We start from the raw sequence: 24,422 nt of genomic DNA on the forward strand, positions 1-24,422 counted from the left end.
TTCTTTCCCTACCCTCACCCCCAAGCCAGCAGCCGATTTCTCCCTGCTCCTTCCCCGATGTCCTGATGTCCTGAACTTCATCGGGCAGCAGCAGCATTCACAATTCACTGCTGTTGCCCGCTTCAGGCCTTCCTCTCTGTCGGGTCCTGTCTTCATGAAAACTGGAAGTAGGCAGGACCCGGCAGAGAACAAGGCCTGAAGCCGGCAACTGCAGCGAATTGTAAACGCTGCTGCTGCCCGAAGAAGGTAATGGAGCACCGAGGCAGTCCGCTTCTCCCCCCTCCCAGCCGAACCCCCGCTGACCCTCCTATCTCTCCCCCCCGTGAACCTTTCCGACCTTCCCAGCGAGAGCAGCAAACCTCCTTCGCGGCTTTCTCCTCCCTCTGCCGCGTTACTGATGACGTCATCAGTGATGCGGCAGAGGGAGGATAAAGCCGACGCTACTGGAGGGAGGTTTGCTGCTTTCGCTGGGAGGGTCGGAAAGGTTCACTTGGGGGGGGGGGAGAGATAGGATGGTCAGCGGGGTTTCGGCTGGGAGGGGGGAGAAGCGGTCTGCCTTGGTGCTCCAAGGCCTGGCGCCATTACCTTTTTCGATAATGGCGCCGATGCTGCTTTCGCTGGGAGGGTAGGAGCGCGATAGGGACCGGGCCAGCTGTGCACCCCCCCCCTAAGGCGGCACCCGGGATGGACCTCCCCCTCGCCCCCCTTGGTACGCTACTGCCCTGGGGAAACAGCCTGCAACAAGATCGCGCGATGCCAGAGATCTTTGCCTGCTTCGGCTGTTTCCTCCGCCGCGGTCCCACCCCTCCTCTGACATCAGAGGAGGGGCAGGACCGTGGCGGAGGAAACAGTCGAAGCAGGCAAAGATCTCTGGCATCGCGATCTTGCTGCAGGCTGTTTCCAGACGCGACACCCGGCGCAGGGGGGGGAACTGGACCGGACCGGGAGCACCCCCTCAGGGCTTGGTACCCGGGGCGGACCGCCCCCTCCGCCCCCCCCCTTGGTACGCCACTGCCTACATTTGCAATCTGAAATACCTACTGCAACCTTTGCCTTCCTAGGGTGAGCACTGCCTTACTTTACCTGTAAAGGTTGTAGTCGTCTGTCAAGCGGATACCTCAGGCAGTGCTTCCCTAAGAAGAACAAGGTATATAAAAATAGGGTGGGAAGAATGGGAAAATGATAAATACAAGAAAAACCAAATCGACAATTGATCACTGAAGACTCTTCTAGAAACCCTTACAAATCTAAATGCATGGAACAATTTCATATCATTCTATTTGTCTCTCAGATTTACACTTTTTAGTTCAAATCTATTTTATTAAGCAACAGTAAATACAACAGCAATAACAACCATGGGATACATTTTCATCAAACACCCGCGGAGGACTGGACTCTTATGTCCTCCCCGGACCCACCATACCCCCACCCCCCAACAAAGAAGCCCCTACCCCCCACCCTCCCCTCCCCATCTCCCCACAGATATAGAAAAACTCGTAAGCAGGGAACAGCAGAGACACCAAGAAGCACTGTTTCAGAGGTGGAGTCTATTCAAGACCCGACTACGACTCTCAGGAGTCAAAATGTTCAAATATGGAGTCCAAGTGTGAACAAAGTCTCTGCTCCGGCGTCGAGAAGGACGAGCCAAACGGGCCTCCCAACCCATAAGCTCATGAAGGCGATTCCTTCAGTACCAGAATGAAGGTGGTTCAGGAGACAGCCAGCAACACAAGATACATTTCTTCCCCAAAATAAAACATTTACTAAGAAATAATTTTTCATAAGAATTGTACATATATAAGAATGAAAAATGGGCAAATAGCATAGACTGCACAGATACTGGCACCGGGGTCCGCAACAAGCCCTGTAAAAAGGAGGCCATTTCCATCCAGAAGGTCTGAATCCCCTCACAACTCCAAATACCATGAAAATAAGAATTTACCTCCACCGTACAGCGGATGCATAACTGAGTATCAATGCAACCCATATGGTAAGCCTGACTCTGGGAAGCATAGGCCCGCAGGACAGTTCGAAAGTGACATTCGCGTAACTCAGCACTATGTACCAAACCCGCAGTTCGGTTCAGGGTTTTTAACAAGAAATTGTCCCCCAATTCCCTACCCAAGTCCCGCTGCCATGCCTCCAAGATACCAGGGAAAACCTTAGGCGGGCAAAGGGACAGAATCCGGCCATGGCCTATCTCCAGGACCCCCCTCCCCGCCAACTCAGCACAAGGTAAAAGAGACCCATCTTCCCGCAGAACATGCCGCAACTGTTCCACCTCCTGCGCCCTCCAGCGACCGAACACGGAGGGTCCAACCCCCGGAGGGAAAGCTAAATTCCCCGCCAACGGTAGAAATACACTAGAATGAGCGTCCTGATTCCACAACCGAAGGATTTGATGCCACACTGTCCACAAGGACCGAAACAAAATATTACGCCTACAGGACACTTTTATTTCTAAAAGTTTTCTTTGTTAAATAACCGATTCTTTGTGTTTTCTTTCTCCAAAGCTCAGGTAAGTATGCTGTAGAGTCCTTTTTACTTTCTTACTTCTTTTCCTCTAATTCTCTCTCTTGTCGCACTTCTCTTGGCAATTCAGTTTTCCTCTTTTCTTTCGTTGGAGCTCATATTCTTATTTCCTTTGGGTACCTATTTGGTAAATAACTATAAAAAAAAGAAACCTGCCTCACTAAATTCCAGTTTCCCCATCTATAAAAACACAAATAATTAATAGTCCCTTCTAAAATCTTCCCAAACCTCAGTTTCAAACAATTTTCTTTTAAAAGGTAAACACACCAAGATTCAATTGATATTAAATTCAGCCAGGCAGCTTAATAATTGCGGTATATTGTGGTATTCAGCCTATGCCTGCTAGGAGTGTCCCCAGAGCAGTGCACAACTCAAGAGTAGACCCCTCTACAAACAGCTCAATTTAAACCCCAAACTCAACATTTTGATGACTTTCCTTCTTTGACACCTAGAGGGAGCGGGAGAGCAGAGTTGCAGGTTCCCCACACAGCTCTAGTTTTAGTTCCCAGCAGTCACCTGCAGGTTGGAAGCAGAAACAGCAGGAAAACCTTTTCACCTGAGGGTTTAGGGTGTGGCTGCAGGCTATTGCCCCAGAGAGCTGAACAGCTAGAGAGACAGAAGGAGAAGGAGCAGCAAGAGGAAAGGCAGAGAGACTCAGGGTTGAGAGTTCTGAATGGCAGTGAGCAGCTGGAAAGTATGGAGCTGACGGAGGCTGGTTTGGAGTCACCCAACTTCCTGCCTCAAGATTTCCAGGACATTTTGCTGGAGCCATATGCTAAGCCACGGAATGGAGTGCTGCCAATGGAGGTTTGCTGGACTGAAGGCAAGTAATTCAGATTGCCTAAATGCTTTACTTGAACACTGCTTAAATAAGCTGATTAAATGTTTTTGTGGTAACCCTGAAGTAGGTGTGGTGCTTGGAGGCACCTCTAAGAACTGTAAAAGAACTGTTTTGAATTTTGGGGGTTTTTCCCCCTGGGTAGGCGAAGGGCTGTTACCAGTCCCAGGCAGTGGGGAATGCTCTGCGTTTTATGTGGTGTGATTGAGGGCCTATGATGGGTAAATTGCAACCACGCAGAGCACACTCCCTGGCCAGCACGTCAGCTGCTGGGGCCTAGTGCCATAGCACTAGCACAGGCTGAGGATATCAGCCCAAAAGACAGGTTTTTTTTGAAGCTTTGAAAGTTTGGACTTTGAGAAAGCTTGAATTATGTGTTTTTGAACTTTATTTGACTGACATTAACCCAGAGACTGTTTAGCAGTTTGTTTTGGGACTATATTTTATATCGGGAACATCCTGACAAGATTGTGTTTTTTTTCAATATGAAAAAAATTGAACTTGAAACAAGCAAGCTGGTTTGAATATTTTGTTTTGAAGAATAAACCCAGTTATTGCTTGATACAATACCTACTAAAGAAATTGCGGTTGTACTCACTTGAGGAAAGAAGAGAACGGGGAGATATGATTGAAACGTATAAGTACATCACGGGATACATCGAGTCAGAAGATGATATCTTCGGGCTAGTGGGACCCTCGACCACCAGAGGACATCCGCTGAAAATCAGGGGAGGGAAGTTTCATGGCGACTCCAGGAAGTACTTCTTCACTGAAAGAGTGGTGGATCACTGGAACAGACTCCCACTCCAGGTGATAAAGGCCAGCAGCGTGACGGATTTTAAGAAAAAATGGGATACTCATGTGGGATCTTTAAGGGAGTAAATTCAGGGGAGGGGATACCTGGAATGGGCAGACTTGGTGGGCTATAGCCCTTTTCTGCCGCTTTTTTTTCTATGTTTCTACCTGGTGTGGTGGTGTTCACTTCTGCTAACTTTTATTTTTCCTCCTTGTGCTGCCTGCAGTGGCTCACAAGAGTTTTCTCATGCCACTGGTGCCCTAGGACCCATTGCCCTGAGGCTGCTGGTGACAATATTTTAAAGGTTGTCCCAAAACTCTACCAGAATTATATCCACCTCGTTCATAGAAAATCCTCAGAAAATTTCTATCAGAAAATTACTGTATAGAGTCTATTAGGCACTCTAATTAAAACCAATACCCAACAGTTTAAAACTTTTGGCTTCCCTGCCAAATTATCCAAAGACCCTAAACAAAGTACAAAGCTTAGAACCCTCACATAAACTACACTCTGCGAACCCTGAACCTTAAACTAAACACTTTCCTGAGGGCTCCTTTTATCAAGCTGCGCTAGCGACTTTTAATCACGCACTAACCCCCTAGCTGGCCAAAAAACTAAATTACAGACAACGTTTAACAAGCCGCTACAGCCTCTAAAGATCCCACCAACTGGCTGTCTGGCGGTTTGGAACTCTCCCGGAGAGCGAGCCGGACTGTCCAGATTTCCACAGCTGAATTCTTAAAGTTACAGAGACAGGCTAGTCTCCCCCTCAGAGAACGCTTAACATTTTTCTTTCTTTCTTTTTTTTTTTTTTTTGTTTCCTGATAACTTTTAATTAAATTTCAATTATTCGTAACTACTGGTTACACTCGGGGCTCCTTTTACTAAGGTGCTCTAGCGTTTTTAGCGCATGCAGGATTTTAGCATGCGCTAAACCCGCGCTACGCTTCTAGAACAAACGCCAGCTCAATACTGGCATTAAGGTCTAGCAGACGTGTGGCAATTTAGCATGCGCTATGGCCCTAATGCAAACAAACCAGAACTGCAGACTTGTACACGGTGCAGGCAAATTTTATTTTGACAAATAAATCTTAACTAAAAACCTTTTACCAGACAGGGGACCCAACACGGTCCGTGTTTCGGACAACCTTCATCAGGGGTCCTAATAGGTACAAATACAATATTAAAACAACCATATAAAAATTAAGATAATTAAAGTGCTATATATGAATATTGTATATTTTGATGATCCTACTTATATTTAAGATAGGTGTTTGGGAAAAAGAATTATAGATGTGTGGAAAGAAAAGATGGGTAGAGAAAGAAAGGAAGAGAGAAAATTCATGCATAGTAAAAATGTATATATAAATATAAAAATATTTGAATTTAATATGCATAAACATATTGAATGTGAAAAGCAAATGAATATAGAGTGAGACCAAGATTAACCAAGTGTGAGAGAAAGGGTGAAAATGTAGAACAATATAGGAGAAGGTAAATATCATTGAAATGTGATAAAGACAGAGAACAAGAATTAGAAAAAGAGAAAAATAGAATTATATTATAAATAATCATGGTAATAAAGGTATGGCCCTAATGCACCTTTGTAAAAGGATCCCTAAAAATAGGAGTCCTAAATACAATTTTGGAAGGTTGGCATTTCTCAAGGTTCCAGTGGTCTCTCCTCTACGGATTTATTTTCCTGCTTTAAAACAAGCTTTTGTTTCTGAGAGATTTACCTTCAACCTGCTGGATTTTAAGTGCTTCTAAGCCGAACAGAAGACTAGCAGAGCGGCAGGAGTGTTTCTTTATAATTATATTGAAACAGAGAGTATCCCTTTTACCAAATTGCAAGACCTGACCCAAGTACATGAGGCTGCTAAAATTGTAAGAGGAGCGAAAGTTGGTAAAGATCACCGAGTGCACAGTGACTCGTCCAAACACACGAAAGAGAGTGACAGCTTGTGCGGCAGAGAGGGCAGCCTTCAAAGCATCACAGGTGCAAGTTCAAGGGAGGCGAGATGGGCTCTGCCCAAGAGCATTGCGCCAAAGGTCACCAAGATGAAAACACCCCAGGGAAATGGGAGCAAGGATGCCATTACTTCAGACTGAAAGAAAACATGGAGAGCAATCAAACGAAGCAGATTGAAATGCCATTGCAGTGGAGTGTGAATGCCAGAGAACACAGAGGGAAATAACTTGGAAACTGACAGAAAGGAATATGGCATTATCTCTCCTCCCTACCCTGAAGTCAAAACATTTTCAAAGGAGGATTGCGATGAAATGGCTAATTTGGACCTTGCAACCTCTCGGAAAGTGAAGGAGGGGTGCACAATTAATTTGAGTGTCCAAAAGAAATATATCCAGGCATTCATTGAGTATAGTGAGAGATTGGAGAAACTGGGCCTCTTCTCCCTTGAAAAGAGGAGACTGAGAGGGGACATGATCAAAACATTCAAAATACTGAAGGGAATAGACTTAGCAGTTAAAGACAGATTGTTCACCCTCTCCAAGGTAGGGAAAACGAGAGGGCACTCTCTAAAGTTAAAAGGGGATAGATTTCGTACAAACATAAGGAAGTTCTTCTTCACCCAGAAAGTGGTGGAAAACTAGAACGCTCTTCCGGAGTCTGTTATAGGGGAAAACACCCTCCAGGGATTCAAGACAAAAGTTGGACAAGTTCCTACTAAACTGGAACGTACGCAGGTGAGGCTGGATTCATTTAGAGCACTGGTCTTAGACCTGGGGGCCGCCGCGTGAGCGGATTGCTGGGCACGATGGACCACTGGTCTGACCCAGCAGTGACAATTCTTATGTTCATTCTTGTTTTTAAAGTAATCCGGTGGACCCGAAGTTTCACCCTCCTTTAATAAAGATGTTTTAGAAATACATGATGCGACCTGGTCCACTGAAAACCATAAAGTGCGTTACCACTCTGGCAAATCCATGTAGGTTTTGAACAATAACAATTCATAAATCAGAAAAACACAAAAAGAGTAGCAAAGCCCTGGTCTGAAGAGGGCTGCAAAAACCACCACAATTGAAAATAATTTAAATATTAAATGGTGCCGTGGATCCCCAGTGTGAGGTTGTAAGTTCTGAGAAGCTGAGTTCAAGAAAAGAACTGTGGTTCCATCGCTTTACAAAACCAGGCTTTTAAGGCAGAAACAATTTTCCCCTGGCAAATGCACCGAAGTCCATAGGAACTGAATGGGTTTCTGTGCATTGGCCGAACGGTTTTGTTACCATGGCTTTGTAAAAGAAGCCTCATTTAGTCCAAGAAAACCCTGAGACCACCTAAGTGTGACTGTACAAATGGCGCCTAGTGGATGATTGACAAGTCTGCTTCTCAGCGCCTAGAAGTTAGGTTCCCTTTAAACTACTACTACTTATATAACGCTGAAAGGCGTATGCAGCGCTGTATCTTTTGACATTTATAGACGGTCCCTGCTTGGAAGAGCTTACAATCTAACTTGGATCGGGACCTTGTTTCTTCATCTAGGTCAGCCATATAAAATTGTCATAGAGACATAGAAAAATGTGGCAGATAGAAGCCAAATGGCCCATCTAGTCTGCCCATCCGCAGCATCCATTCTCTCTCTCGGGTCCTATTTTATTTAATGTGAGTCTCGGAGATTGCTAATGCTATCATTTTGGGGGGTAGCTGGTTACACTGAGCTAGAAGGAGGGACAGTGATTGGCCTAAATTAGAGAGTCAGTGTAGAGAATGACACGGGGACAAATTTTTCCCCGTCCCCGCGGGAACTTGTTTTCCCTGCGAGTTCTTTTCCTGCCCCATTCCTGCAAGCTCTGTCCTCATCTGCGCAAGCCTCAAACACTTTAAAATCATAAGTAGCAACATTCTAGAGCTCAGATTGTGATATCATAATGCCTCATTCCACCAATGCCTAAGCTCCGTCCTCATCTGCACAAGCCTCAAACACTTTAAATCATAAGTAGCAACATTCTAGAGCTCAGACCGTGATGTCATAATGCCTCATTCCACCAATGCCTAAGCTCCGTCCTCATCTGCGCAAGCCTCAAACACTTTAAATCATAAGTAGCAACATTCTAGAGCTCAGATTGTGATGTCATAATGCCTCATTCCACCAATGCCTAAGCTCCGTCCTCATCTGCACAAGCCTCAAACACTTTAAATCATAAGTAGCAACATTCTAGAGCTCAGATTGTGATGTCATAATGCCTCATTCCACCAATGCCTAAGCTCCGTCCTCATCTGCGCAAGCCTGAAACACTTTAAATCATAAGTAGCAACATTCTAGAGCTCAGATTGTGATGTCATAATGCCTCATTCCACCAATGCCTAAGCTCCGTCCTCATCTGCGCAAGCCTCAAACACTTTAAATCATAAGTAGCAACATTCTAGAGCTCAGATTGTGATGTCATAATGCCTCATTCCACCAATGCCTAAGCTCCGTCCTCATCTGCGCAAGCCTCAAACACTTTAATGTCATAAGTAGCAACATTCTAGAGCTCAGATTGTGATGTCATAATGCCTCATTCCACCAATGCCTAAGCTCCGTCCTCATCTGCGCAAGCCTGAAACACTTTAAATCATAAGTAGCAACATTCTAGAGCTCAGATTGTGATGTCATAATGCCTCATTCCACCAATGCCTAAGCTCCGTCCTCATCTGCGCAAGCCTCAAACACTTTAAATCCTAAGTAGCAACATTCTAGAGCTCAGATTGTGATGTCATAATGCCTCATTCCACCAATGCCTAAGCTCCGTCCTCATCTGCACAAGCCTCAAACACTTGAAAATCGTAAGCGTTTGAGACTTGTGCAGTTAAGACAGATTTTTCAGGGACGGAGAAATTGAGTTCCTGCGGGGACAGGGAAAATTTGTCCCCGGGTCATTCTTTAAGTCAGTGGTAAGCAATGCAAGGTGCGACTCTTAAGGCAGTTCTTCGCCCTACCACTGAGTGTGAAGACAAGTCTCAATTGTGACTGAAGGAAGTGTCAATTGATCTTCTCTATCACATTAAACTGCTCATGACTGAACCTTCACTGACGGAACTGGTTCAGTTCCAAAACTTTTTCACACAAATGGTAATTGTTTTCAGCAAACTACTACTCCAGCAGAAAAGCGATGCAACATTAACGTAACTGATAACCACTTCCAAAACACTTGAGGAATTAATTTGGAGCTTTTAGTGTGCTGCTGTATTGCTCTGCCATCAGAAATAATATGGTTTTGATATAAGACCCATCACATTTCAATTTCTGATGCAACTCTCAGGAGGATAAAAAAGGTATGATTAAAAATTTGAAAGTGCCATTACACTCTACCAATCTATGTTTTGTGCAAGATTTTATTGTTACCACAGATGGACTGCTAACAATATTTCTTGAAAATTATTATTGTTTAATTGTGATAAGTTCATAAATTATAATTATACTGTTCCTAAGACATCTAGCATCTGGCTTTACTTAGAATGGATGAATTCCAAGCTTTGATTAATAGTGTTGACTGCCATAGTAGATCTGTGACAACGGGGGATGAAATCCTATGAAATAGAAAGACAAACTGTAGCAGTATTAAAACAAGTAAGGCAGGGTGTTAACGACAAAATATCTGAAAATAATTATTCTCCTTTTTACAAAAGAATATTGACTAAGAACAGCAAGAAATTGGCCTTTAAAGCTGTGAAGTAGTGGAAATCTTTCTGCGGATATCTTGTTAGTGTGAAGAGATTCTGTCAACTAGTCTACCTTAGTACATAAGAACATAAAGTTGCCATACTGGGACAGACCAAAGATTTGTCAAACCCAGAATCCTGTTTCCAAAAGTGGCAAAATCCCAAACATAACATAACTTTATTCTTCTATACCGCCATAATCAAATGACTTCTTGGCGGTTTCCAAGGAAGAAGACTGAACAATCAGCAAATTACAAATACTGTAGTTAAAATACAACCATTTTCTTAAATATACTCAATATCAGATTATCATGACTACAATAGCCACATTTTAAGAAATAAATTTATCAAACAATGCTGACTTAATTTGTTTTCGAAATACACCATAAGACAGCATGGCTCCACTAATGCAATTGCCCAACCAGGACTGCTGATTACTTGCTTGAAATGCGAGAGTCTTATCCAAATAGGTCTTGTATCAGGCAGTGGATTTTTCCAAATGGCTTGTGGACTTTTCTTTTAAGAAACTAGCCAAACATTTTTTTAAACCCTGCTAAGCTAACTGCTTTCACCATATTCTCTGAGTGAAGAAATACTTTCTCTGGTTTGTTTTAAATGTGCTACTTAGTAGCTTCATTGCAGGCCCCCTAGTCCTCATATTTTTGGAGCCATGACTCCTCCTCCAAGCTGAAAAACCCTAGCCACTATAGCCTTTCCTCATAGTAAAAATCCAGAAAGACTGCCTGCCGCTTCAAGACATCTATGCTCCTTCTACAATATCTTTTGAGAAATCTAAAGTAAATTCCAGACTGCTTAATGAAGGCACATCTGTTAAAGTACACTAGGTAGTTAGCACAGGATTTAGCCTATGCCCGGGGTAGGCAATTCCAGTCCTCAAGAGCCACAGCCAAGTCAAGTTTTCAGGATATCCACAATGAATATGCATGAGATAGACTTGCATCTCAACTGCAAATCTCTCTTGTACATATTCATTGTGGATATCCTGAAAACCTGACCTGGCTGCAGCTCTCGAGGACTGGAATTGCTTACCCCTGGCTTATGCTAATAGTTACTTTATGGTAAACACAACCTGCTCACTAGAAATACCACACTAACTACTTAGAACAAGATGAATGAGAACTGGGTAGACAATGGGTGGGGATTAGGTATGGCCTATACCTTGCTGCTAGGAAAGAGTTTAGGGGAAATGGGGAGAAGGGGAAAGGAGGCAGATAGGAAAGAAAGGACTCAGGACTGGGATAAGAAAATGGGAGGTAGTGGAGGGTATAGAGTGGGAGGGGTAGCTACAGTTAGGAATGAAGGCAAATCTGACAAAGACGCAGAGGCGGTGTCAAAGTGATGGAGATTAGGAGCTTGAAGAGGGGTGTTTGTAAGGGCACAATCACTATATTGCCTGCAGCTCCAACTAGAACAGGGATCTCAAAATCCCTCCTTGAGGGCCACAATCCAGTCGGGTTTTCAGGATTTCCCCAATGAATATGCATGAGATCTATGTGTATGCACTGCTTTCAATGCATATTCATTGGGGAAATCCTGAAAACCCGACTGGATTGCGGCGCTCAAGGAGGGACTTTGAGACCCCTGAACTAGAACATGCTGTCACTTGTGTTTTTTGTGCAGATGCAGTTAATACCACTTCCTGAGTAGGCTACATCCAGCCATGCAAACTGTGAGTGAACTTAACACACAGTAAGGAACTTTTTGTGCCATTACTGCAGGGGACATACTGGTCGCACAGCCTTTGCCCTTCCACTCTATCACTGGGAAAATGCTATAACTAGCGCTGAAACCTAGGTGCAAGTAGCCATCCTACTGGCGCCTAACATAGGGCTAGATTCACTAAGTCATGGATCCGATCCGTGTCCGGGGAATGATTCATGAATCGACTTCATGCAAATGAGAGCGATCGGAAACATGCCCCCAACTGACTGAGTGATCGCCCTCAACTGACTGACGATCTGCGTATGCACTGGCCCTCCGTGCCTGGCAGAGCTTTTTACTTTTTTTTGCGAGCCCGTGGTTTTAACCCACTTTAAACCCGCGGGTTAAAACCACGGGGAAGAAAGCAGATGAGGCAGAGAGCAGGAGATCGGGGAAGAGAGCAGGGCGGCAGAAGGCAGGGCAGTCGGTCCTCAGGAGTCACTTATTTTTGGATCGGTCAGCCCAGTCGGTGTCACTCTTTTTTCAGTGAATCGCTTCCTGCCTACATTTGAATGCCGTTCCCCCTCATTTGCATGCGCAGATCGGAGGATGATTGGGACAGAGGTTAGTGAATCGGATCGGAGGGAAATCGAGTCGTAAAGGGGTCGTTAAGTGGTCGGAACTTGATCGTTGGGCTTAGTGAGTCTAGCCCTTAATTGACAAACGCCATTAGAAATGCTAAAAAAACCCACTGCCGGTGTGTCTACCAATGACAGAATCATGTCTAAACCACTGTGGGCGTGGCTAATACCAAAGTGATGTTAGGTGTTGGAAAACACCTATGTTGCCAAGATTCATGGCATAGATATCTGCCAGAAATGTAGGCCTGGAAAACCCTGGCCTATATTTCCAGTGCCTATCTTGCTTGAAGACGCAATTCTGTATATGTCACTGTCACAAGATTGACATGCGATCAATGGCCTTTTTTTTAGGCAGATGCCGGTAGCAGCACCATATACAAAATCCGTCTATTTGGGTCTTCAAGCGTGGTACATTCAAATTCTTCCTGCCCTCACGTATCATATTTGTAGCAAAGCCAAGCTTTAGCCCAGTCATTAGAAAATGTGCTCTAATTTTAATGCGTGTTTCGAAATGATGGTTTTATCACAATGGCAAAGTGATTTAAGAATTTTGCCACTCTTGTACAAATACACATTGGCAAGAATTTCAAAAGCCAGACCACTCCATTCTTTGTCTTACTTACATGCCCCTTTCTTAATCTGAGGCAAAGCAAAGCGTTTTTATTTCATTTGAAGTATGAATTTGAGCAATTGCAATGTCAGTGTTCCATAGGCGAAAGGTTGAATTCATCTGCTGCGTTTTTATGCTACTTATGATTGATGTCGCATCTAAAAATGATAAACCAATTACTACAATGATGTAATGTCATTTTAAGAGTATTATAATCACATTTCTCTCAAACTGAAAACTTTGATGAATTCTAATAAAGATTTATGGCTGATTAAAGGCCTTCATAAAATAAATCATGGATTGCTCATTTAATGAAAAATTTGATTTGATAATTTTTAGGAATATGAGTTCAGTGAATATAAAGAGAATGAATATTGAGAAGCTAAAAGAGGGATTGGAGATAACATGCCATTGTGAGGAGCATACACAACGACGTGTGCGTATTAAAATAAAATATCCACCATATAAATTTACAGTCTGAAGTAATAGCGAAGGAGTGTTGCTAATCATATTTTACTATCGCTGGCTTTTACAAAGCCATGGTAGAGGTTTCAACTGCGGCTCTGACGCTATGAGTGACTTTGTAAAAGGAGCCCTAAGTCAAAGGTGTTGTCCATATTAAGTACATTATTCCTAGTAGTCCATGCAGTGTCTTATATTGTAGACAAACAAATCTTTAAAACTTGTGATATGCGTCTCCTCTAATCTTTAAACAATTTAGCATTCATAATAAGAACATAAGAACATAAGCAATGCCTCTGCCGGGTCAGACCCGAGGTCCATCGCGCCCAGCAGTCCGCTCACGCGGCGGCCCAACAGGTCCAGGACCTGTGCAGTAATCCTCTATCTATACCCTTCTATCCCCTTTTCCAACAGGAAATTGTCCAATCCTTTCTTAAACCCCAGTACCGTACTCTGCCCTATTACGTCCTCTGGAAGCGCATTCCAGGTATCCACCACCCGCTGAGTAAAGAAAAACTTCCTAGCATTTGTTTTGAATCTATCCCCTTCCAATTTTTCCGAATGCCCTCTTGTTCTTTTATGTTTTGAAAATTTGAAGAATCTATCTCTCTCTACTTTCTCTATGCCCTTCATGATCTTGTAGGTTTCTATCATGTCTCTTCTGAGTCTCCGCTTTTCCAGGGAGAAGAGCTCCAGCCTCTCCAATCTTTCAGTGTATGAAAGGTTTTTCATGCCCTTAATCATTCGTGTCGCTCTCCTCTGGACCCTCTCAAGTATTGCCATATCCTTCTTAAGATACGGTGACCAATACTGAACACAGTACTCCAGGTGCGGGCGCACCATTGCCCGATACAACGGCAGGATGACTTCTTTTGTTCTGGTTGTAATACCATTTTTAATAATACCCAACATTCTGTTTGCCTTCTTCGCGGCTGCTGCGCATTGCGCCGTTGACTTCATTGTTGTATCCACCAGTACACCCAAATCTCTTTCAAGGTTACTTCCCTCTAATACTAATCCCCCCATTTGGTAGCTGAACATCGGGTTCTTTCTCCCTATATGCATGACCTTGCATTTCCCTACATTGAATTTCATCTGCCATTTATTCGCCCACTCCTCCAGTTTGTTTAGGTCCCTTTGTAGGTCCTCACACTCTTCCGTAGTTCTAACCCTTCTACAGAGTTTAGTGTCGTCTGCAAATTTTATAACTTCACATTTCGTCCCCGTTTCCAGGTCATTTATAAATATATTGAACAGCAGCGGTCCAAGTACAGACCCCTGCGGAATGATACAAAGTATCATTCAATAATGATACAATAATGATCATTGATCAATAATGATACAATAATGATACAAAGTAGTCTGAAGAACTTTGAACTCAAACATATCATTTTAATTTTGATAATAAATCATTTTTATTGAACATGGGCAAAACACAAATAATATGAAGAGTGGATATACAAATATATATAATTATATAAATAAACAATTATTAATAAATTGAAACCCACCCACCCAACCAACTTCCCGATTAAATAAGCATATGAATATAAGAATTATAAATAAATAAAGAGTAGTTATGATTATAAATATTACTGCCTATCTATTCTTCCAGGCAGCGATTGGCTGGTCCGGAACGTCCTCTCCTACTTCAGAAGTGTCGTCGGGTGGCGAGAGTTGGTTTGCCCCGTGAAGAAGAAAAGCAGGGAAGGAGAACTCGGCGCCAGCCCGGAAGCCTATTCCCCGGTGGGTGGTCAGCTGTGCACCCCCTTGGGGCGTGCACCCGGGGCAGATCACCCCCCCCCCCCTTGGTACGCCACTGCATCTTTAAAACTACTTTTATAACAAAATTCAAATTTCTGACCAACTCACTTTCCCGCCAAAATTGAAATTGGTGGACTGCTTTGTTATATGTTGTAACTTAGGTGATCTAAAAATAGGTATAAGTGCCCAAAAGGTATCCAAAGTGACCAGAGAACCACTGCAGGGACAAAATAAAGACCAGTAAAACACTGATATGCACTGAAGATGGTGAGTGAGACCAACCGGAAAACTCCAAACTGATTAAACACCCCCGCATACTCTCTCCATGTTCACTGAGCCACTCACACCGTTATAAAAATCAGAACAAAAATGCACATATCTGCCTCCGAAACATCAGCAGTTGGCATAGGAAAGCCAAGAAGAGCTGTACAGATGTGGCTTAAGTAATCTGGGGGGAGGGGGGGCTAGTGAAAAAAAATCTTTTGGCCATACTTTTCAAGAATAGACCTTTCGCAGCTGCTGATTTTGGGGTGACTAGCACCCTATATCCAAATCAGACTTAGACGTTTCTTTTAATTAAGATCATATAACTTTAGTGTAACATGACCATTATTCAAAATTTTCTGAAACTAGCCATTTTGCTCTAGGAGTAAAAATGGCCCTAAAACGCGGAATGGGACGCAGTTAAGATCCCTCATTCTGTGTCAGTAGTGCAGAGTGATTGGTTGCTGTTTGCTCATTTGCAGGAGAAGAGGGAACCAAGGTTGATGTGGCCACCAAGGTGCTATGAGTATCATGGTGGCTGGTTCCTGGCATTTGGACTGGCATCCAGCACCCAGGAATGACCTGCGTAAAGGTGCTCTAAGGACACTTTTCTCCAGTTTGATAAATGGGCCCCTGAGTTTGAAAATTCCTTAAGCCAAATTACTTGGACTCTTCGGCTTTATCAGGAAGAGTAAACAATCACACTGGTGACTTTATCCATGGAATCCGACATGGACGGCCTAAAGCCAGCTGGCAGCGGATGGGAAGGCACCTGTGCAGGTGACAGTCCACTTTACACGTGGTGGGTTCTGTGGGTGACTGGCCCCCAAATGAAACAAAAATTCCTATAAGTCACTTGGGAAACTAAAACAAATGAAAACGTAGGCTTGCTAACTTCAAAACTGCATTCCTTCTCGCCTGCAACCGACTGCCTGAGTCGGTACGTCAAACCCCATCCCTGGCAGTATTCAAGTCCACATTTAAAGCCCACTTTTTCAAGGTTGCTTTTAACTCAAAACCCCCTCATTCTAAAGCACCCACTATAACCTCCTTGTGACCCTGGGTAGGTCACTTGGCACTCAATTGCCCCAGGTACATAAGCTTAGATTGTGGGCCTGCTGGAGACAGAGATAGTTCCTGCATATAATGTGTGTATGGCACTGCGTACGCCTCGTAGCGCTATAGAAATGATCAATAGCAGTATTGACATGTATGTATGACATGTAGAGCCAAAGCAGATCCCATTCCGTGTGAGGTAAACTGAGACAGGAAACCAGGCAAATTCGAAAAGGAGAAGACCAAAGGATTTAAAATGTTCTAGCAGATGAGAATCAACTGGGGTATACTGCCTTGGATACAGAGGTAGAGTTTAAAAGAAAATACAGAAACAAATGCAAAAATGAGAGAATCCCTAGGAAAATTCCAATTTTGGACTACCAGGCACTCTGATGTGGTGATTGTGATGCTGTATGTGCAACTATCACAAAAAGCAGCAAATCAGTGGCATAACACACAGCCCCACATCTCTTAACAATGATGTTGTTTCTAACTGTGCTTAGTACTAGATATGCTCTACAACTTGTTTACTTGAAATCAGCATTAATACCAAGTGCGTTACTCTGAAATGAAAAAGAAGAAATGTGCTTCATGCAACGTATGGCTTGAAACCTAATCCCCCCTTTTACAAAGCCACGATAATGGTTATTAGCACAGGGAGCAGTGCTGAATGCTCCATGCTGCTCCCAACGCTCATAAGAGTTCCTATGAGTGTCAGGAGCAGCGCAGAGCACTCAGCACGGCTCCCTACGCTAATAACTGCTATCGCGGTTTAGTAATAAGGAAGGGGGGAGGGGTAAGGGTTCCACATTCCAGTTCTCCTCCCCTTTCCTCACTCTCCCAATTTGCAAGAGAACAGATTTATGTAATGCAATAAAACTGACATAATTCAATACGGTCAAATGATGATTTTCTTACCGCTGCTTGAAGCTTGCTGTGGCCCTGAACATGCTCTTAGAAGGTAGGAGTTAGGCGAGAATTCCTCGTCTGGGTTAGTGTCCATGATCTGATGAGAGGTATTGCTGTCCAGCAGTGGCATCTGGCAGCTAACGGAAGGAGGATTATGGGAACTGGCCAGCTGTGCAGATGGAAGAAGGCTGGACGAAGATGTGGGTGGAATGGTTCTGCCTGGGAAAGAGGACAGAGGCAACAAAGGTAAGCCATGAAAGCAACGGTATCTATCCTGACCACACACATATATTCTTCATATATGTATGGTTTATATGAAGTAAAATGCATACACACCATGTAAAAATACATGCAAGAATATCACGAGCAACAGACACATTAGAAGCATATTTACAAATTAATCATAGTAGACGCTGATGTCCTAAATGACATTATTATGGGGGCAGTATATCTTGATCAAGTTTCAAGTTTATTCATATATTTGATTAAACGCTTATCCTAGGATACTAAGCGTTGTACAATGATAATAAAAACTTTTATAGACAAAAAAGTCAGACAGTTTTCTTACTTAACTATTAAGACCTTAGTGGTACAGAGGGAGGGGAGAACTACAATATTTATCGAGGAAAGATACATAAAAGGAAAGTAAATTAGGGTAGGGAAAAGTTAACAAATTTGCTGGGCTAAGTCAAATAGTCAATTATAGGCATCTTTAAAAAAGAAAACATTTTAGATTGCTTTTGAACTTTTGTATATTTTGTTCGGATCTTATATATATATAGGAAGAGAATTCCAAATCATAGGCGCAGTTACCGAGAAGATTGTGGTACGGCGAGTACCTATTATCCTTAGAGATGGGACACTAAGAGTATGTTGAGAAGTGGATCTAAGGGCTCTAGGTGGGTCATATGGGATTAGAAGTCTGTCAATGAATACTGGGGTGTGTGTTTGTATTGTTTTGAAAGTTAAAAGGGCGATTTTAATAAGTAGTGGAGTAACATGATCATATTTTTTAGAACCAGATATGAGTTTAATAGCGGTGTTTTGGATTAGTTGTAAACGTTTTATTTCTTTTAAATTTATGCCTTTGAGTAGAGAGTTACAATAATCAATTTTGGATATTACAAGGGAATGGATTAAAACTGTAAGGGATTTAGCATCAAGAAGAGGACGGATTGATCTGATCATCCTTAGTTTATAGAAGCAGTTTTTAACTAGAGTACTGATTTGAGGATGAAATGTAAGTTTGTGATCAATTAGTACCCCTAATATTTTTATAATAGTAGTTAATTTGAGTGGAATATTATCAATTGAAATTGGAGCAGTTAAATGTAAGCCTTCTTTCCATGCAAATAACATGGTATTAGTTTATATTGTAGTTTATATTATAGTTGATCAACTCATGGAAGATGCATTTGTAATGTGAAGGCCCAGATATCAGATAGGCTGCAGTACACAAGGAGTAAATATTCATCAAAGGGCACTAAGTATATTAATAAGAGCATAAGAATTGCTATACTGGGACAGACCGAAGATCCCTCAAGCCCAGTATCCTTTTTCCAACAGTGGCCAACCCAGGTCCCAAGCACCTAGCTAGATCCCAAGTAGCAAAACCGATTCTATGCTGTTTATCCTTGTAAGAAGCAGTGGATTTCCCCAAGCCATCTCAATGATGGCCTATGGACTTCTCTTTTAAGAAATTATCCAAACCTTTTTTAAACCCTGCTAAGCTAACTGGTTCCACCACATTCTCCGGCAACAAATTCCAGAGTTTAATTACATGTTGTATGAAGAAATATTTTATTTGGTTTGTTTCAATTCTACTACTTAGTAACTTCATCACATGTCCCCTAGTCCTAGTATTTTTGTAAAGAGTGAACAAGCAATTCACATTTACCCTTTCCACTCCACTTAGTATTTTATAGACCTCTATCATATCGTCCCTGAGCTGTCTCTTCTCCAAGAAGAAGAGCCCCAGCCATTTTAGCCTTACCTCTTAGGGAAGTCGTCCCATCCCTTTTATCATGTTTGTCGTCCTTCTCTGTTTCTTTTCTAATTCCGCTATATCTTTTTTGAGATACAGTGACCAGAACTGTACAGTATTCGAGGTGCAGCCGTACCATAGAGCGATACAAGGATATTATAACATTTTCATCTTTGTTTTCCATTCCTCTCCTGATAATTCCTAACATTCTTTTTGCACGCTAACCCATAGGAATATAATGAGCATCTTTACCTGTTAGCATGCACTAACGCATTGGCAACAAGCTTAGTGCCTTTTATTGAATTCCCCCCATAATACATTACAGAAGTCAAAAATGTGACATCATGACACTGTGAATCACCATCCTGAAGTTTTGAAGAAAGTCACGCCAATCTCAGTTTGTAAAAACTTTCATCAGAGCTTTCAATTGTGGCGCAGAATCAAAAGGAGATGCAAACCACACGTGAACAGCAAAAAACAACTGAGTGAGGTACCAAGATGATGGACATAAATGGTGCAAAAAGGTTTATTGAATAATACCAAGTCCATATGCTGAATAGACTCAACATAGCCATGTTTCGGCAACTATACCTGCGTCAGGTGTCTTACATCTTTTAACCTTTGCACTCCCACCACACTCAAGCAAACCCTAACATTCATTAACCACATAATTCCAATACCAACAGTAAAAACAACATTGGCTGCAGGCCATTTTATTTAACAATTTTTAAATCCATTTTCATAACTACTTAACCCCTTCTGGCCTTAACGTTTAAATTAGAAGGCTAATTAATCGGTGATGACCTAGCCTCTACACCTCCCAACATAAATTACCCCTAAACCACAACAAATCACTGAAATAATCTTAACAAACTTGAATTAGCGTGAGTCTTGCGGTGACATCAAGACCTCAACTAGGCTTGATGCAGTATCACAATCATACCTTTGTTCTTTACAAAGAAACTACATTGAATTTTGAGTCTCCATTTGCCCAAAATAAATGACTGCCTGGCTTGAAACCCTCCTATCCCTGTACAGCTGTGATTCCAAAATACCAAAATCACACGTTGCACAACCTCCATCACCATGAAGCTACCCCACTGCAACTCTAAATCCTCTTCTACCCAAAGGCTAGGATGGGCTGGGTGGGCACATGTAAAATGACTTCCAACCACCACTAATCCCTTACACCCCCCTCCTATCGCTCCCCACTAACTTTCCTGCCCGCCAAAACCCAGATTGATCACAACCAGCCCATGAATCGGAACTCCTCCCTCCCTCACCTCACAGTCCACTTTGCCCAGATACAAGTCCCAAAACAAGAAGGCCCAATGTTCCACAGAAAAAGGAGCAATCCAGAAAGAAATAAGCAGTGGAAAAGCACAATGTTCTTGGCTTTCCTTTATGTCTTCAAAATATCTTCAACCAATGGTAGGAATATGTCCGCATCAAACGTATTAAAGACTAACAGATTTGACACAGGCAGTGTTTCGGCTGACAAGTCTTTCAGAAGGGTCCAGTCATAAATAATATGTTGGTATTGTGGAGTTGAATTCCCAATCTCGAAGATTCAATAAAGGTTTTTATGACTCTCAATGACTGGAGGCTAAGGGAAATTTCAGTCTAGGCTGCACATGTCCTTTGCTCCCACTTCTTTTCCCATGCATAAAATATGACGCCAAATCCCGGAACATCTACCGCATAATTATGTTTAATTTATAAACTGAAAGGTCCCAACTATGGATGAGGCAAAACAAGGGACATTGCAATCTGTGTGGCAGCACTGGAATGTCCATATAATAAAATAATATTTAGTAAATCAGGCATCTTCAAATTCATTCACAGCATACAAAATTATTTACTCAGAATATTATATCTTCACAGGCTTCGGCAGTGCTGCTCTTTAGCAATAAAACTTAGCTTTGTCCTTGCAGTCTTACATCACCACAATCATCATTGGTCCCCATTTTTTTCTTTTAGATTTTCATTGCAACTATATCACTCTTCAAAAAATTCTTTAAGTTCAAAAATCTTTTGAAAAGTGATATTGTTTTCAATGAAAATCTAAAAGAATAAATCATGGACTGATGACGATTGTGGTGATGTAAGACGGCAAAGCTAAGGTTTATTGCTAAACACGGGCACCGCTGAAGTCCTTGAAGATATAATATTTCAAGCATATTATAAAATAGCCACTTAGACATCCCAGTTAGGGCAGACTGCTGGGAACCATGACAGAAAACCCAGGATTGCGGGTTCAAGTCCCATTGCATCTTCATGCCATTTCTGTTTCCTAGAATAATAATTTTCCTTACTCCATTCAGTGGAGAACTGCTCAATTGGAGCATGCCATGAGCATGCCCTTAGTCCTTACTCCCCGCATACACTCCAACCCCCCCCCACCCCCACCTCCCTCTTCTGGTTTCCCACTCCCTCCATTTTATCTTCTAACCCAACTATGATAAACCTGTGCTAAAACTACTTTGCCTCCTTCCGCGCTACCTGCAATTCCGACAAAATTTTTGTAAATCCGTGTTCAGACCGGATCCTAATGTAACGGATGTGAACCGCCTAGAACTCTTTGGGTATGGCGGGATATAAGAACCTAATAATAATAATAATAATAATAAAATCGAACATCCATCTTTTTGAACATGGATGTTCCAGATCCTTCTGCAATCAAAAGCTTGATCCCTACTGCTTTATGTCTCTGATGACTCCGATCCACCCTTCCCCCCACTCTCTCCCAGACTCATCCAAGCATACCTGGTGGTCCAGTGGTGAGTCAGTGCAGGAACAATCCTACATTACTGCCCCATGTAGTCTCCGTTCACTGCTTCAAGTTCCCGCAACAACCTCACCAGACTTCCCACTAGAACTCTTTGTGACCCTGGGAAGACATTTAACTCTCCATTGCCCCAAGTACAAAAACTTAGATTGTGAGTGCACTAATGACAGAGAAGTGACCGATCCTATATAATAAAATGTTAGCCGCGCATGCGCACTCCTATCTGCGTGCTTCCATGGTCTGTGGTCGCAGGAGTCACATGCACGCTTAACAGACCCCCCACGCTCGCGGCAGCAAAAAACATTCCTTTGCCGGCTCCCCACTCGGTAAGGTTTTTTCGCAGGTCTGACCCTCCCATCCCTTCCCGACGTCTGACGGCTCACTTAGTCCTTTGCCGCCCCTCCCCTTCCCGCGGTCCTGACTACGAACTTGGCGATTCCAGCAGCTTGTGCAGCAGGCTTCACACGCTGATTCGGGCCCTTCTACCGCCCTGATTTGCTCTGAGGGGGAGGGAATGCTGCTTTGACTGCTGCATAAGGAAGTGGTGTGGAGGGGAGGGGGAGGGAATGCTGCTTTGGCTGCTGCACAGGGAAATGGTGGGAGAGAAATGATGCTGCATAGGAGGCAGGGAGAGAGACAGATAGAAAGACAGACATACAGACAGCAGGAGGAAGGGAGACAGAAAGAAAGAAGAAAGACACAGGGGCAGGGAGATACTCAGAAAGGCAGACAGACAAAGGGGGCCAGGGACAGAGACAGACAGAAAGAAAGACAGCGGGAGGGAGAGAGAGACAGAAATAAAGACAGACATATATTCTAGCATCCGTTAATGTAACGGGCTAAAATACTAGTATATAATAAATGGAAACCACTTCTGAGTGTTCCACAGAAAGGCAGTACATCAAATCCTATTACCCTTAATAGTGGTTCTCTCATTATGTACCATTTGCTGGAGAAGCCCAATGCAGGTGACAAGGTGACATCAGTACATGGCCGTCTGACACACCATTTGACAGAATGAGGGGTAACCTCTTTTAAAAGCCAATAGAAAAGTCACTGTACTTTTATTTTACTCCTGTTCCTTGCAGTTCGTCCTGAGCCTTCCTATATTCTCTTTTTATCGAACTTCAGTAAGTTTCTAAACATTCTAGATTTCTTTAAACACTGCAGGACTTTTGGGAAATATAAAATATTTGTTATAATAAGAAAGCCATAAATAAAAAATGAAATTTGATGACATGTTATCAAACTCTTATTACACAGGCTATGGTCTCATTTCATCTTACAATGTCTTTCCTCTGCCCCCAGGAGTACAAGCTCTTCCCAGACTGGAGTCTCACTTATTTGCTAATGAACAGGCAGCACAGATTTTTAGATATACAACTAGAAAAATCTAAACCATATTAATTCAATACTTTATACTCATACAGCATCTTCTACTGTACATAAGAGTCAGGGGACTAACAGGCTAGAGCTAAGATATATTCTAAATAAAGCTAACAAAACAGGCAGTAGGTTTATACCTATGACAATATGACAACCCGAACTGCAATATATTTATTTTGGTATCTTTTAGCTTCTTTTTATAGAATATTGCAACATAATCTAATGTAGAATGCAAAGACTTAGCAGAAACTCTTTTAGCTAGGTCTGTTCAGTAGATGGGTAGTGGTGGAGTACCATCTGGGAAGGCAAAATATTCCACGATGGTCATAAGAACATAAGAATCGCCATATTGGGACACAACAAAGGTCAATCAAGTCCAGTATCCTGTTTCCAACAGTGGCCATCCCAGATCCCAAGTACCTAGCTCGATCCCAAGTAGTAAAACAGATTTTATACTGCTTATCCTAGGAATAAGCAGTGGATGTCCCCAAGCCATCTCAATAATTGCCTATAAACGTCTCTTTTAGGAAATTATCCAAACCTTTCTTAAACCCTGCTAAACTAACTGATTTCACCACATTCTCTTACAATGAATTCCAGAGTTTAAATACACGTTGTGTGAATAAATATTTTCTCCAGTTTGTTTTAAATCTACTACTTAGTAGCTTCATCGCATGTCCCCTAGTCCTAGCCGAAGAGCCCTAGTCACTTTAGCCTTTCCTTATAGAGAAGACGTCCCATCCCTTTTATCATTTCCAGCACCCTTTCCTGTGTCTCTTCTAATTCCGTTATATCTTTTTTGAGATATAGCAACCAGAATTGCATACCATGCAGCACGTAGCTATTTTTTGGGTTCCTCTATACCAGATGTATAACTGTGCAATTGATCATATTAAACATCATCTGCCATTTTGACTCTGTCTCCCAAGGTCCTCTTGAAACTTTGTGTCATCAGCAAATTTAATTATCTCACTAGTTATTCCCATCTAGCTCGCTTCAATTTTAAAAATGGATTTTCTCGTAATTTGCTTTAATTTTTTAATGTTCTTATTTGTTTAAGTTAACTAT

General features: G+C 42.5%; 1 protein-coding gene across 3 annotated transcripts in view; it reads right to left on the reverse strand.

Annotated features, from left to right (window-relative positions):
* Window positions 1–24,422, reverse strand: part of TENM2 (teneurin transmembrane protein 2) — a 1,365,678-nt gene that overhangs the window by 601,811 nt on the left and 739,445 nt on the right. For all 3 annotated transcript variants that reach the window (XM_033927365.1, XM_033927364.1, XM_033927366.1), the window contains one exon: window positions 17,206–17,415. In XM_033927365.1, the coding sequence (XP_033783256.1) occupies window positions 17,206–17,415 (210 nt within the window). The remainder of the gene's footprint in view (window positions 1–17,205; window positions 17,416–24,422) is intronic.

Source organism: Geotrypetes seraphini, chromosome 18, assembly GCF_902459505.1.
Source record: "Geotrypetes seraphini chromosome 18, aGeoSer1.1, whole genome shotgun sequence".
Classification (NCBI taxonomy): domain Eukaryota; kingdom Metazoa; phylum Chordata; class Amphibia; order Gymnophiona; family Dermophiidae; genus Geotrypetes; species Geotrypetes seraphini.